Raw genomic sequence first — 13,310 nt, forward strand, 5'->3', positions numbered from 1 at the left:
AAGGCAAAAAAAAAAAAAAGGGGCGGGCCCAGCGGGACCCATCGCCCTAATAAATTCCCTGCTTTAAAATAAAGATATTTTTATAGATAGGTTCTGGCATGGGAGACGAAAAGGGTAAAAAGAGAATCTAAAGCAGAGAAGGAAAGGGAATTTTGAGGTCCGCCAAATCCTCTTCTTCTATTACTTTATTCCTTTCCTGTTCTATAAATTAATTCTCTCCCTGAAGTAAAACTTTAATAATATCTCAGTTAAATTTATGGCACTACAAACTTATAATGTTTTTTAAAAAAAATTTAGAGATTATTCAGGCCCTATAATTATTTGGTTTCAGATTTAGGTGTGGTCCTACTCTTGAAAAGGAAACGCAAGCCTTTAGTTGCTTATCGTACAAATTAAACAAGACTTAGTGGATAGTATCATACAATTGCGATTAAATAATTCATAAACCCAACCACTCTTTCCTTTTGCTCTAAAAATAATAAGCTAAGCTAGCGAAAAAGTCATAGTGGGGCCTTGTGACGTTTGACTACTAACAGTTAGGAGCAACGAGATCTCTTGAACTGGTTACATCTCAAGTCTCCATCTTCCATTAGTGGAGGAATATTGAGAGAGAGAGAGAGAGAGAGAGAAGGGCAGGGTAACAATGAGCTGAAGTAGTTCACCTAGATTGGTAGACTATTTTTTAAGCACACTCATTTGTGTTAATATTCTCTTCTCTCTCTCTCTCTCTCGCTTCTCGAGACGACTCGATTACATCCACGTGGAGAACTAGTAGCCCCACTTCCAAATCCGACGAGGACTACTATCCCGCCCTTTTTTATAGTGTACACGTGGACCAACTACCGTCCTGATACCAAGCCTTATCCCGACACGTAGGTCCACGTCGGCTCATCCGATCCGTCCGATGGGGCTCCCTTATTCTCGAAGTGGGCCCCGTCGGTATGCCGGCACTCATGGCGGGGCCCGCCGAAACGTCCCCCCCCCCCCCTTTCACTTTCACGTGCGCAGCATTAGGATGGATAAGCAAATAATAGGAAGAAAGGGAACGCTGACGGTGGGCCCCACGTGGGATCCACCGCTTCCCTTCTTGCTTCAAATAAAGATACTTTATTTAGATCAACAAACAATATCTGGGCCCCGATAAGTCCGGGATTTTGAACGTCTCCTTGTCGACAGCGTTAATTTCTTTTCTTTTTCTTTTTCTTTTTTTAACGTTTCTATCATATGCCTGACATAATCGGGAGCAAGGCAAAACATATAATAACATCATATATATATATATATATATAGCCTGAAAACTAATAATTTATTGTTGAGATTATAAAATATACCATCTCTAAATATCAAAAAAGAGGCCATCCTCACTCTTGAAACTAGTAGATCTCAAGATATAATTCCAGCTTATGCATGGAGCAGGCCCCACCCTGTTTGCCGATCGTGGACGCAGCTCCTTCTGATCTCCACTTTCTCTTCTCTTTAATGCTTACTCGCTCCTTCCGACTCTAGAAACGACGGAAGAATGCACAACCAAAGGAGAAGAAGAGCAGTAGCAGCGGTAACTTAAAAATCCTAATGTTCATAAAGTTTTCAAACAATGTTAAGACTAAACTATGACGTTACTTCTTCAATCCTCTCACCATCTTTTTTTTTTGGTCTGTATAATAGTAATTTAATCAGTAGGAGCTGTCTATATCTCTCCACGTAGCCATATTACCTTCGTAGATAGCTAATTTGGACACGTAATCACCAAATTTTTGTCGTCATCGTAAAACGTGTCAATTGACTGCCTTCAATCTGTCAATCCTATGCCCCCACTTATTAAATACATGTAGACCAAATGACGGTCATTATTATTATTATTATAATACAATAAGTAAATAATAATATAAAGCCTTCGTTATATATATATATATACTTATAAAGAACGAGTCTTTTGTTATCGTTGAACTTGCTCGACGAGTCTCGAGAAACAGCGCGTGACATTCGCTGACGTGGACACCATATCTGCCGTGAGATGTGAGATAGGAGATAACAACGACAGTAGACGGGGGAGTTGTGAGATCGGAATAAAACCAGGTCTTCTGTTCAAAGTTGAGCACTTACTTAATGAGAGATCTGACCACTTAATTATTTTACTCGTTTCTACATCGTAATAATAGTGTCATTAGCATACTAAAATGCTCGTCTCCTTCGATTAAAGAGATAAACCAAATATGCTTGCCAAATAGATTCGTTAACCTCCTGCATTAAAGAAAACAAGACGCGATCTTTATATTATATGCACCACTAATTTCTTAACCCTAAGCCTAGACCTAGTCCTATCTTGTACGGGTCTACACGATATTATTTTTAAATTAAGTAGATATTTATTTGGGCCGTAGTTGGGCTTTTAGACAAGTCACTTGGGCTTTGGTACGATATTTATAATGCCGTAATAAACCTCGGCGTTCCACGTGGCAGCGTGAGCGCTTCATGCCGAGTAAAATATTCCGCTCGTCGGCGTTGTTGAAAGAGTAAGGACGAGTCAATGTCGAGCAAGCTGCCATTATTTCCGGCTCCACTTCTCCTCCCGCAAACAAAGAAAAGGAACCGCATCTAATCCCCCATCCTCTTCCCTTTTCTTCTTAATTTTAGAAAGCTTAATAGTTTATTTTAATTAACCGATCGGCGCAGTGTGTGGGGGTGACGTCACCTCGCGGCCACGTAGGCGTGAGGCATCGGGGGAGCAGGCGTGGGACCCAGGCTTCCGATTTCGAGAGACGAGGTCCGTCCGATGGAGGGGAGCGGACGGAGGAGATCTGAGACGCGGTTGCCAGCTAGGCCTCGCGCAAGTTTGTGCCCTCAAGGTTCCGCAGCTCCTTTGGCCGGTCTCGCCTGTCGCCATTGGATCGGGCGGATGAGGAAGCTCTTTCGTACGGACGGGGAAAGATCGCAGCCGTCGCTCCGTCTCGCCTGTCGCTTTCCTCCGTGGACCCCGCGGCTCTAGTGGGGGAGAGAGAGAGAGGGGGTTGCAGCGAGCGCACTGGGAGGAGTGGGAGCGACCGCTAGTAGCCGGTTCCTCTCAACGGGATTCCCCGGATCTTTCTCCGTCCCCGAATGGACACGTATCGGTCGCTGAACGGGTGATCCGCAAGGATGGAATGAGGAAGCGATATTTATTTATACACGTTGGCGATGCGGATCTACTGGGTTCCGTCTCAGTGAACGAATCAGACGCACAGGATAACTGCCACGTTGGCACCGCACGAAAGTGACCGTCGGATCAGGAGAACGGAGAGGATTCGGAGGGGAGCGTGGAGGGGCGATCGTGTCCGTCGGATGGGGGTAGAGTGGGGGTGCTGGGCAGTGACAAAACCGAAAGGAGATAGATTAGATGAGATGAGGGGCAGGCAGCACAAAAAGGAGGAGAGGAAAGCGAACCAGAAGGGAAGAGAGGAGACGAGAAGTGAGACACTTCGAGAGGTGGAAAAGAGCAAGGCGGAGAAGAGGGAATGGAGATCTGAGAGCGAAATCTCTCCTTTTTCCTTATTTTTTCTACGATTTCGGCGAGACTAATACGTCTGACCTCTCGTAGAGGTCTTGAATCCGGAAAAATCCGGTGGGAAAGGTGAAGATTTTGCATAAATATCGGTTCTTGGAGGCGACGAAAAGGAGGTGTCGATTGGATGAGAGAGAGCGGAAGGGGATGGAGAGGAATAGGGAAGCGAGAAGAGGAAGCATGGCTGCTATGAACGGTGGATTGTCGAGGAGGAGGCAAAGAAGCGGCGGGTTGAGAGACTCCCCAGGTTTGGATCCGTAGATCTGCTTTAAATTCTCTCCTTTCTTGGCTATCTTCTGATCCTTTATGGCTCTAACGGATTCTTGTCTTTATACAGAAGAGGATGGAGGGGAGATGGAGATGGCCGAGAGGACGAGGCTTCGGGATCGAGGAAGCAAGAAAGAGAGAGATCGGGATCGAGATCGGGAGAGGGAGAGATCGAGCCGAAGCAAGAGGAGGAGAGGGGAGAGGATGATGCTTCACGGAGGCGGGGGGAACAGAGACGAGGGAGAAGAGAGCTCGGAGGAGAGCACGGAAGAGGAGGAGGACGACGACGACGACGTGTCGGTGGTCGTCCGGCTTCCGCCGCCTCTCCTGCCGCCGCCGAACACCGCATCTTCTTCCTCGCCTTTGACCCACAACAACCACCATCACTACCACCAGCAGCAGCAGCAGCAGCAACAGCAGCAGCAACAACAGCTGCAGCGGAAGAGCAACCCCGCGAAGCTCGCCAAGTCTCCGATGGTGTGGAAGACCGACGAGATGATAGGTGTCGCAGTTCCCAGGAAAGCTCGATCAGGTAGGGAAAAGGCCTGAGACAGAGACCACTAGATTCTCTTTGACGAAGAGAAAATTATATATATTTTTTTCTTCTTCTTCTTCTCTTTTTTTCCTTTTTTGGGCGTGGATTTAATTTGAATTGGTTTCTTCTTTTTTCTTCTGCTGTGTTTGGTGTTTGCAGCAGCCACGAAAAGGTCATCACATGAATGGTTGGTTTCAGGTAGTGGAGTTCTGGGAGGAGGAGGAGGAGGAGGAGGAGGTGGTGGAAGTAGTAGTGGAGGTGGAGGCGGAGATTCCTCGCAGATCCAACGATTAAGTCCGCCTTCCATCTCCCAGATCTCACCATCTTCCTCCAATGCCTCTGTTCGCAAGAAGATGGTCAGATTCGTCCTCATCTCATCTCCCAATCGTCTCTTCTTCATCCTATTTGTTTATCATTCTCTTTGCTTGTTTCAGAAGCCCTTCAGTGGAGCCAAGCAGCGACCTCCGCCAAAGGTTTCCAAACCCGCCTCTTTCATCCAAGAGGAGATCGAGATTGCCGAGGTCTTGTTTGGTATGACGCGGCAATTCCAGAATTCCAAAGATTTTGGGGAGCCGAAATCATCTCGTGCGTCATCGCCGAATTCGATCTGTCTTCCTTCCACGGCACAACCATCCATACCGCAGCCATCCGACTCAATGTTCAATCCTTCTTCCTTGCCCGTTATTGGTGCGCAGTTCAATCTGTTCTTCTTTGTTCCTTTTCTTTTCAGTTCTGGTGGCTAATGGAGTTCTTTGGTTCATGACATCTTGCTGCAGCTCCGAAGCGGAAGCGACCAAGGCCAGTAAAGTTTGAAGACGAAAGCCCCATTTCTCTTCCGAGCACATCTGGGTCTTCTGCAGCTAAGTTAGAAGCGGAGCCCCAGGCTAAAGCAGACACCTTGCTGCCGAAATCGGAGAAGATTGCAGAGCCTTCTGCTGTTGAGAATGGAACTCGTTCTCCTCAGATTGAAGCTACTATTGTAGATGCTTTAAAAGGGGTTAAAAAGGACAATCAAAATTCTGATCTAAAGGAGTTGATCGCAGAATCAGATCACCATGATCAGATGGCGAGTCGGGAAGAACCTAGTTTGCCTTCCATGGAAGCTTTGCCGACCGACTCGGATGTTAATCATAGAGAGGCTTCTACAGCGAAGGCGTAAGCTTTGCGACTCCGTTGCTTGGGTTTCTTTTTTTTTTTTTTTGTTAAAAAAAATTCTATTCGAGTGATGTTATTTTACTCAGGCGATTGTTAATTTTTCAGTGCTCCGCTGTCGGATGACGCCCGGGAGCAAAAATTCAGTATTGATCTTATGGTGGGTGTTGTCTTCTTTTATTAAGCTGGTTTGCTAATTAGTTCGGCAGAAAGATTGGAACTTTAATTTGTTTTTCTTGGGGGTCGAACAATTACAGGCACCTCCACCAGGGAAGCTATCACCTGAGAGGGATGGTTTCTGCAATTACGACACAGATGAGAAGCCTTTGTGTCCTGAGATTGAGATGGTGGGCATCTCCGCTGTTAGTTCTGCTGTCAAGTTAGCACCACTATTTTCCTCTTTCTGATCCCAATTTTGTTAACACTTGCAGGTGAAGGTGACCGTTGAGAAGAAAGAAGACGAGAAGACGTTGCAATCAGTTAAAATAGGTTTAGCAGAGAGGAAATCTGAAAAGCCTTTGCTAGAGGAATTCATTACAAAGAAGGCGGGTGAGCTGCAGCATGGTTTGGAGAAGCCTGAGAAAGAAAGCCTGAGCAGTAACAAGTTGCAATCTCAGAAGCAGCAGGCAAAAGCCCCAAAAGCGGAAAGCAGACAGGATAAAGTTGGTAGGATCTCTTGTTCTAGCTGCATTTCATGATATATTTTCTCTCTCCATCTCAAGTCTGGAAGATATTCAATTTTTTCTCTTTGTTGGCAGCACCACCTGCTTCCCTGTCCATGTCGATGACTGTGGGTGGGTGGCCAGGAAATTTTCCTCATTTTGGGTGAGCAGTGGAGTCTTTATGCTTGCCATTTTGTTTCTATTTTTCGATGAGAGCTAATTCTTCTCCATTAATAGGTACGTCGCTCAAGTTCCTCCTCTTCCTGCTGCTGTAGTTCCAATGGATGGTAACCCAGGGCCCTCCAAAGCATTGCAGGTCTCTCCCTCTCTCCCTGCCTCCCTCCCTCCCTGCTTTTCGTGGATTCTCATTGACGGATTATGGTCTGCAGGGCCCAACTTTCCTTTCCATGCAACCACGGCCAAAGCGGTGTGCTACACATTGCTACATTGCACAAAACATACATTATCATCAGCGAATTGCCAAGGTGAATCCTCTTTGGCCTGCAGCTGCCAGCACTGCACCACTGTACGGGGGGAAACCCTATAATTTGAACGTCATGCCGCCACCAGATGCTGCTTTCTTTGGAGGCCCTATACGAGGAAGTTTTCCAGGGAGCACCACCCTTGATAGCAAGGGGTCTTCAATGGTAGCTGCTGCATTTCCTGGAAATCTTTTGAAGGAGAAGACACCAGCAGCTAACAATTCGATGATGGAAGCTGCTCAGAGGAAGCAAATAGTACTTGAACAAACACCGCAACCTGGATCGGCAGCAAACATGCTGGTATCTTGCTTTTAAACTACCATCTATTCTTGCTAGCAGTTTTGAATTTTGATAATGGAAATTTATGTGTTTTTTGGTCTTATTTTCTCAGCATGGCCCAGCATTCATCTTTTCTCTCAACCAACAACAGGCAGCAGCAGCAGCAGCCGCAGCAGCAGCTGCGAATCTATCTGGAGCAGCGAAATCAAGTGCTATGGCTGCCAATGGTATGCCTTCTCCTGTCACCTCTACCTCTGCCACAACGACTTCTACGATCGGTGGACCAGCTGCAGCAATGAACTTAAGCTTTGCCAGCTTGCCCCATGCGGAAGCACAGTACCTAGCTATACTACAGAATGGTGCATATCCATTCCCCATTGCCGGTGGACCTCCATCCTACAGGGGAGCCACCCCTGCCCAAGCAATGCCCTTCTTCAATGGGCCTTTCTACCCTTCTCAGATGCTTCACCCATCACAACTCCAAGCACAGCAGCAGCAGCAGCAGCAGCAGCAGGGGTCTCAGCAAGCCCACCAGAACACTAGCTCATTGAGCACACCAGCTTCCTCACAGAAGCATTCTCAGCAGCAACCACAGCGCATTCCTGGAGGTGTGCCTAATGGTGCTGCCACAAACTCCCATAGCTTTCCAACTGGTAATCAGCGGCCTCATCTGCTGCCCCACCAAGCTCGGCAGCAAGATGGTGATAAGTGCTCGGAAGATAGTCCTACGACTGCTGATAGTAGGGTTTCTCAAGCTCAGAATAGCATCAGTGGTTATAATTTCGCAATGCCAATTCATCCTCCGAATTTTGCATTGATGTCGAGCGCCGCAGCAGCTGCTGCATTGGGCAGCACTGGTGGTGGTCACAATGGAAAGCCATCTATTTATCAACAGCAGCAGCAGCAGCAGCAACACCATCAGCAAAAGCAGTCTTCAAGCCAGAACATCAAAGTCGATCATGCATCATCTCAACATTTTACCATGCCCTTTGCCTCGTTCACAGGGCCTGGAGCTGCACCAGCAGGTCTGGACTTCTCTTCTATGGCACACAATCATTCTCTATTCCAGAGCCTCCCAGAGGCAGCCAGGCATGGATATCACCCGGTCACCATGGCTGCAGCTGCACCTGCCCAAGCGACACAGAAGAAGAAGGCCCATCACCACCAGATCACAGAAGAAGGTAAATCTTTAGGCGGGGACTCTGCAAGTACAATTGTTAAAGGTGAAGATGAGAGGAAGATGTCGGCAGCTGCAAAAATTCCTGGCAATGGTTCACAGCATTCTGTTTCCTTCTCTAAGACAGCAAATGAACCCCCTATCTCTTCGATCATTTGTAGCAGCATAAGCGACAGCTCCTCACGGACTATAAACCTTATTCCTTCTTCTGGAAATGGCAATCGAACTGCTAATAAATCGGCCAATGCTGTCTCTCCAACGACGATATCAGCTGCCACAGCTGGATCCAGCATTTCCATTTCCCAGCAGCAGCAGCTCCAGCAACAGCAACAGCAGCACCAGCACTTTATTCATCTTCAGAAGCAGCAACAGCAGATGCAGCAACAGCAAATACAGATGCAGCAACAGCAAATACAGATGCAGCAACAGCTTGGAGCCTGTCGACCCAAGTCGTCTGCTTCAAGCAGCAATACCGGTGTTTACACTGAACACCTTCCTGCAGGCTCCTCTGACACTAAGTTCCCTCAAGCTCTTACGAGCTTTTCTCAAGCTCTTATCCATGGTGGTGGCAGTCCCAGCCAATCACCCCAGTGGAAGGCCACCAATGCAAGAGGAGCTGCTCATGCTCCTGCTCCAGCACCATCTTCGGCTTCAGTGGTAGGGAAGAACAACCATCTACTTCAGCATCAAGGGAGAGCTCCTCAACAAGCTCTTCCCACCCCAAGCCATCAAACCCAGATTTCCTTTGGCATGAATTCATCAAAGATGGCAACCTCTGGAGCTAATCTTTCTGGAGGAGCAACAAATCCTTCTCTATCATCTGCTTCTGCCATTGCTGTGGGTTCACCATCTAATTCTGGCTCTAAGAGTGTCAGTGGAAGCCCACGAGCTTCTGCAAGTGCATTGCCTGCTCCTTCAGCCGCCTTATTGCCTCTTCCACAGCAACCATCAGTTAAGAACTCTGCGTCGAACTCTGGTAGCAAGTCAACACCTATGGGAAATCGAAATATGCCATCTATCCTCGGTCAACCAAACATGACTCCTGCTCCTAATTCAAGCACTAAACAGCAACAGCAGCAGCCGACCCAGCTAAAGCAGCAACCGTTCAATCATTCACAACTCTTCTTCTCCAATGCCTACATGCAACAAGCCCAATCTCAAGCAAATGCTGCTGCTGCAGCTACGGGTTATTATCACAGGCGTCAAACTGAACTGGAACAGCCACAGCAGCAAAACTCTGCTCCGAGCTCCACTGGAACGATTGCTATTTGCCCCTCCTCGCTGATGGTGGCTGGTGCTCCTGCATCAGCTGACCCTGCAAAGACCGTCGCTGCTGCTGCTAACAAGGGAATTCCCTCGCCGGGTCGTCTACAAACTCATCTTGGCGGATCTGCCCAGTCTGCGTCTCCCCACCTTCTTAACCCAGCCTCATTCCCTTATATTTCCATGCCGCCTGTCTCCATGAAGTCTGCGGCTGATCAAAAACCTGCAGCTGGTAACTAACTCTCTCTGTGCTTTTATCTGTCATGATTTCCTGTTGAATAAAGTGTACTCGTGGTAGTAATAGTAGTTCCCTTTCGATTGGAAGCAAAACATGTGGTCTTATCTATGGGGGAAACGATTTGTATTCCAGGAAATGACAATTTGCATGCCTGCTGGCAGCCTGAGAAGAAATGACGATGGAGGCAGATGCCTGACTTGTATGCTGATACCTGGGCTTGCGTTGGACATCCTCTTCGGACCACTGCAAGCTATAAAGAGGACAAGGCGGTAGTGATTACACCTTTGTAACGATGAAAGAGGGTCTCTTCTCGCATGCTTGCAGTTTCTCTCTGCTTTGTTGGTATATTGGCAAAAAGTATGCAGAGAAAGGCAACAAAGGATGAAGGAAAGTGGATGAGGGAGGTCGGACATAATACGCAAGAAGGGCAGATCCACTTTACAATTCGTTTGCTTGGATTCATCCCTTTCTATCTTCCTATCAAACGGAAAGGGGAAAAAGTGTGCTAATGAAAGGAGGATAGCGAGAGAAAGAAAAGCACTCTGAAAGTGAGGAAATTGTATGTGCATTTATACTTCCTCTTTTATCTGCTTTTAGAATCAAATGCTGACCACTGCAACTTATTTTGCTTCGACTTTATTCTAACAATATTTAAAGAGAAAGGATAAGATCTTTTTAACACTAGGTTTGGTTTGTCCTTTTGCTGGTTTCTTCTGATTCCTCTCTGTTTTTGCACTGCAAGATCGTTTCTTTGCTTACTACATCACTCTCATTACATTCACAGCCTCCCTGTGATTGGCTCTGTATGCGCGAATAGATTGCATTTTGCCTGTTCTTGCTGTACTTTGTTTTTCCTGTCACAATTCAATACCTTGTGATGGTAGGGATGCACTACTCCAGCGAGACACACTGAACTATTTTGTGTTAATAACAGGGAATAATTGATGGGTTGTACTTGTACTCTCCAAGAACTAGGTGAGATTTTGTGTACTTTAGAAACCTCCGGTTGTTGCAACTTCCTACTTTTGAGGGAAAACTCATCTATAGAGAGAGAGAGAGTGGTGTTAATGCAAAATGCACCACTCTTCAAAAGTCTTTATGTTTGGAAGAATTAAGAGCAAATACTATAAAAGGTAGATAGATTAATCTTTTCTCCATCGTCTTTCAATCTCCAGTCCATGTAAACTTTTTTATCACCCATAACAATCCTCTTTAATTTGTACTTTGCCTGCTGTTATAATTAACACAATCATCCACAAAATATATTTCCTCCCATCCACTTTGTACGACCATCCAGATCTTCCCACCAACCACTTAATGCTATCGACCATCACTTCTCATTCACGCACCTCTTCACTGACACAAGAAAGAACAGAAAATTATGCACTCACTCCTCTTATATAACTATAAAACTTCTTGCACCGTAGAGAAAATACTATTATAATTAATTATTATGTTACGGTGGTTGTTGGCTTGCGGACAGGAATCCAAGAATTATTCACTTTTTTTTTTATAAAACCTTTCGGTCTCTCTCCTCCACGTGGAAGCCATAGACTCACTTCCAAATCTAACAAAGCCCTAGCTGTCGTGTCGATGTTGGTCCACACGTGGTACCATTAACCTAACCCTATCCTGACAAAGAGCAGGCATATCTAGTCAATCGTAGCCATCCAACTGGGGGAAAGCTACGAAAGCAACGTGCGGATGAGAGCTTCTTTATGGTGATTGGGCCCCTCGCAATGAGTAAATCTCATCCTACCTTTTTCTTTCTTTCTTTCTTTCTTTCTCGGTTCGCCAGTGAAAGAAATCGTTCCAAAGAACAGAGGGAAATGAGAGAGCGAAATGTAATTCTTATCATGACGGTGATTTCTTAATAGATTTATTATTTTTTAAGAAAATAGAAAATTAGTTTTTAAGAAAAATTTTATATTAGGAAATTAATAAACTCGTTTAAGATAACGATTTCCTACATGAAACTGAATTAATAAAAAATTATAACAATTTTGGAATAAGTATGAACAGTATATTATATTCCAGTAAACTTTTGTATCCTATAGGAGTACTTTAATAATAAAAAAACTCAGACTACATTAGAGTGGTGGCCATTCCTCTATGCCTCAAATAAAAGTGTTTATATAGCTAGGTTTTATGTACTTGGAGCCCCTATCAGATCAATTCGTTCACATGTCATTTAGTAACACCTTTTAATTTAATCCCTCGATGCAGCACGATTCACCTGTGATTAGACTGCTTTGGTTGGTATATCTTAATTGTATTATTTTGTATATTAATTAGAGTGATTAACTCTCTTAAGAAATAAAATATAATTAGATATATTCACAAGAAAAGTGCATACGGTCTAATCTTCTTAATTTCTCTCTCACAGAGAAATATTTCTTATTATTACGGCGTGGAAAGACGTAAATTACTGTGATAAAAATAAAAGTGTAATTAAAAAAAAAATGAAACCGAATTACGTGGGAATGATAACTTCCCACCTGGAAGCCGAATTATTGGACAGCTGGATTTGAAGGCTGACGAGGATGGTGATGACTTTAATATAACTGGAGCTCTTACACGTGGCTACCGAGGGAATCTCCTCATTGTAATACGTGGCAATCGACGTCGTCCCTGTCATAATGGTCACCTCGACACTGGGACGAGGATCTCTGAGGTGGGGCCCACCTATTTATAATAATACAGAATAAGTGCGGCGGGCCCCACCTCGTCTTTAGTAGGTGCCTGTGGCCTATATAATACACGGCAAGGATAAGTGTTTCATTTCATTATATGAAACACTTCTATGATATTATAATAACGTTCCAGAAGACCCGCACCATACTTTAATTAAAATAAATTACTGCCATTATCTTATATATAAATAACTTCGTATTATATAGCACTTTATATGATATTTATAATATGGCAAGCTGTTAAACTATTTGAACAGTTGACCCCAAATTATCCTTTGAAACAACCTCTAAGTGCACATGATTGATAAATAATATATATATTTTTTAAAATTAAAAAAATAAGGTTTGTGCTTGAGGTGAGGGTAGAGAGGAAAGACAAGGACAGGATTAGAGGAATTATGATACCCATCACAGAGAATCGAATAAAAAGAAAGAGAAGGGAATAAAATATATAAGCACTCCTTGTCACGCCCAGTCTTCGTTCAACAGGTGGCCATGGAAGGATGACACTTAAAAAATTGTTAATTGTTTCAGGCAATGGACTCGTTGTAGGGCACCTAAAGTTGTGATTGATGTAAAGTGACCTTTCCATTTATTTACTGTTGTTGTTGTTGTTGTTGTTGTTTAACTTGGTAAAGCATTGGTCTTTTCGTGAACGCCAAACCAATGGTAATGCTTGTCAAAAAGAATCATTAAGGAAATTGGAATCTGCGTTACGATAAAGATGCCTTTGAAAAGAGCAAGTTTTGTCTTATACCGTAAGTTTTATATAAAACCTTATATTTTAGTTTCTCTTTGTTCATCCTATGCATCATGACTATGTATGTACCAAGGAAAAGAAGAAGAAGAAGAAGAATAAATAAATAAAAACCTCGCCCTAGTTATCGATAATTAATAATAATATTGAGACTTCTGCTATCTTTTATTGTTACCGAGGGCGACTGTAAAGTCCTGTCTCCATTTTGCCATCGCTCTAATCATATCATTTATGACATCTTTCACTTGCTTAGCCAATCTCAGTAGG

The 13,310-nt window shown here is 44.5% G+C and overlaps 1 protein-coding gene across 3 annotated transcripts; it reads left to right on the forward strand.

Annotated features, from left to right (window-relative positions):
- The first annotated feature begins 3,356 nt into the window (after positions 1-3,356).
- On the forward strand, positions 3,357-10,277 carry LOC140785302 (protein TIME FOR COFFEE-like). Of its 3 annotated transcripts, none has more exons than XM_073133135.1 (13): positions 3,357-3,785; positions 3,876-4,337; positions 4,500-4,696; positions 4,775-5,027; positions 5,117-5,495; positions 5,601-5,652; positions 5,750-5,839; positions 5,924-6,158; positions 6,251-6,317; positions 6,392-6,470; positions 6,544-6,936; positions 7,028-9,587; positions 9,726-10,277. In XM_073133135.1, the coding sequence occupies exons 1-13, from the start codon at positions 3,686-3,688 to the stop codon at positions 9,767-9,769; spliced, it is 4,911 nt and encodes a 1,636-aa protein (XP_072989236.1). In that variant the 5' UTR covers positions 3,357-3,685; the 3' UTR covers positions 9,770-10,277. The 3 variants fall into 3 exon arrangements, with proteins under 3 accessions (XP_072989236.1, XP_072989238.1, XP_072989237.1); XM_073133137.1 differs by having other exon boundaries at positions 9,755-10,277; XM_073133136.1 differs by having other exon boundaries at positions 3,366-3,785; positions 4,503-4,696.
- The last annotated feature ends 3,033 nt before the right edge of the window (positions 10,278-13,310 follow it).

Source organism: Typha latifolia, chromosome 3 (assembly GCF_019914945.1).
Source record: "Typha latifolia isolate L0001 chromosome 3, TyphaL0001v2, whole genome shotgun sequence".
NCBI lineage: Eukaryota > Viridiplantae > Streptophyta > Magnoliopsida > Poales > Typhaceae > Typha > Typha latifolia.

Coding starts and splice junctions, on each gene's coding strand:
- LOC140785302 (XM_073133135.1), top strand. CDS start 3,686: ATGGAGAGGAATAGGGAAGCGAGAAGAGGAAGCATGGCTGCTATGAAC. Junction 6,471..6,543: donor GGCCCTCCAAAGCATTGCAG/GTCTCTCCCTCT, acceptor TATGGTCTGCAG/GGCCCAACTTTCCTTTCCAT. Junction 6,937..7,027: donor GATCGGCAGCAAACATGCTG/GTATCTTGCTTT, acceptor TTATTTTCTCAG/CATGGCCCAGCATTCATCTT.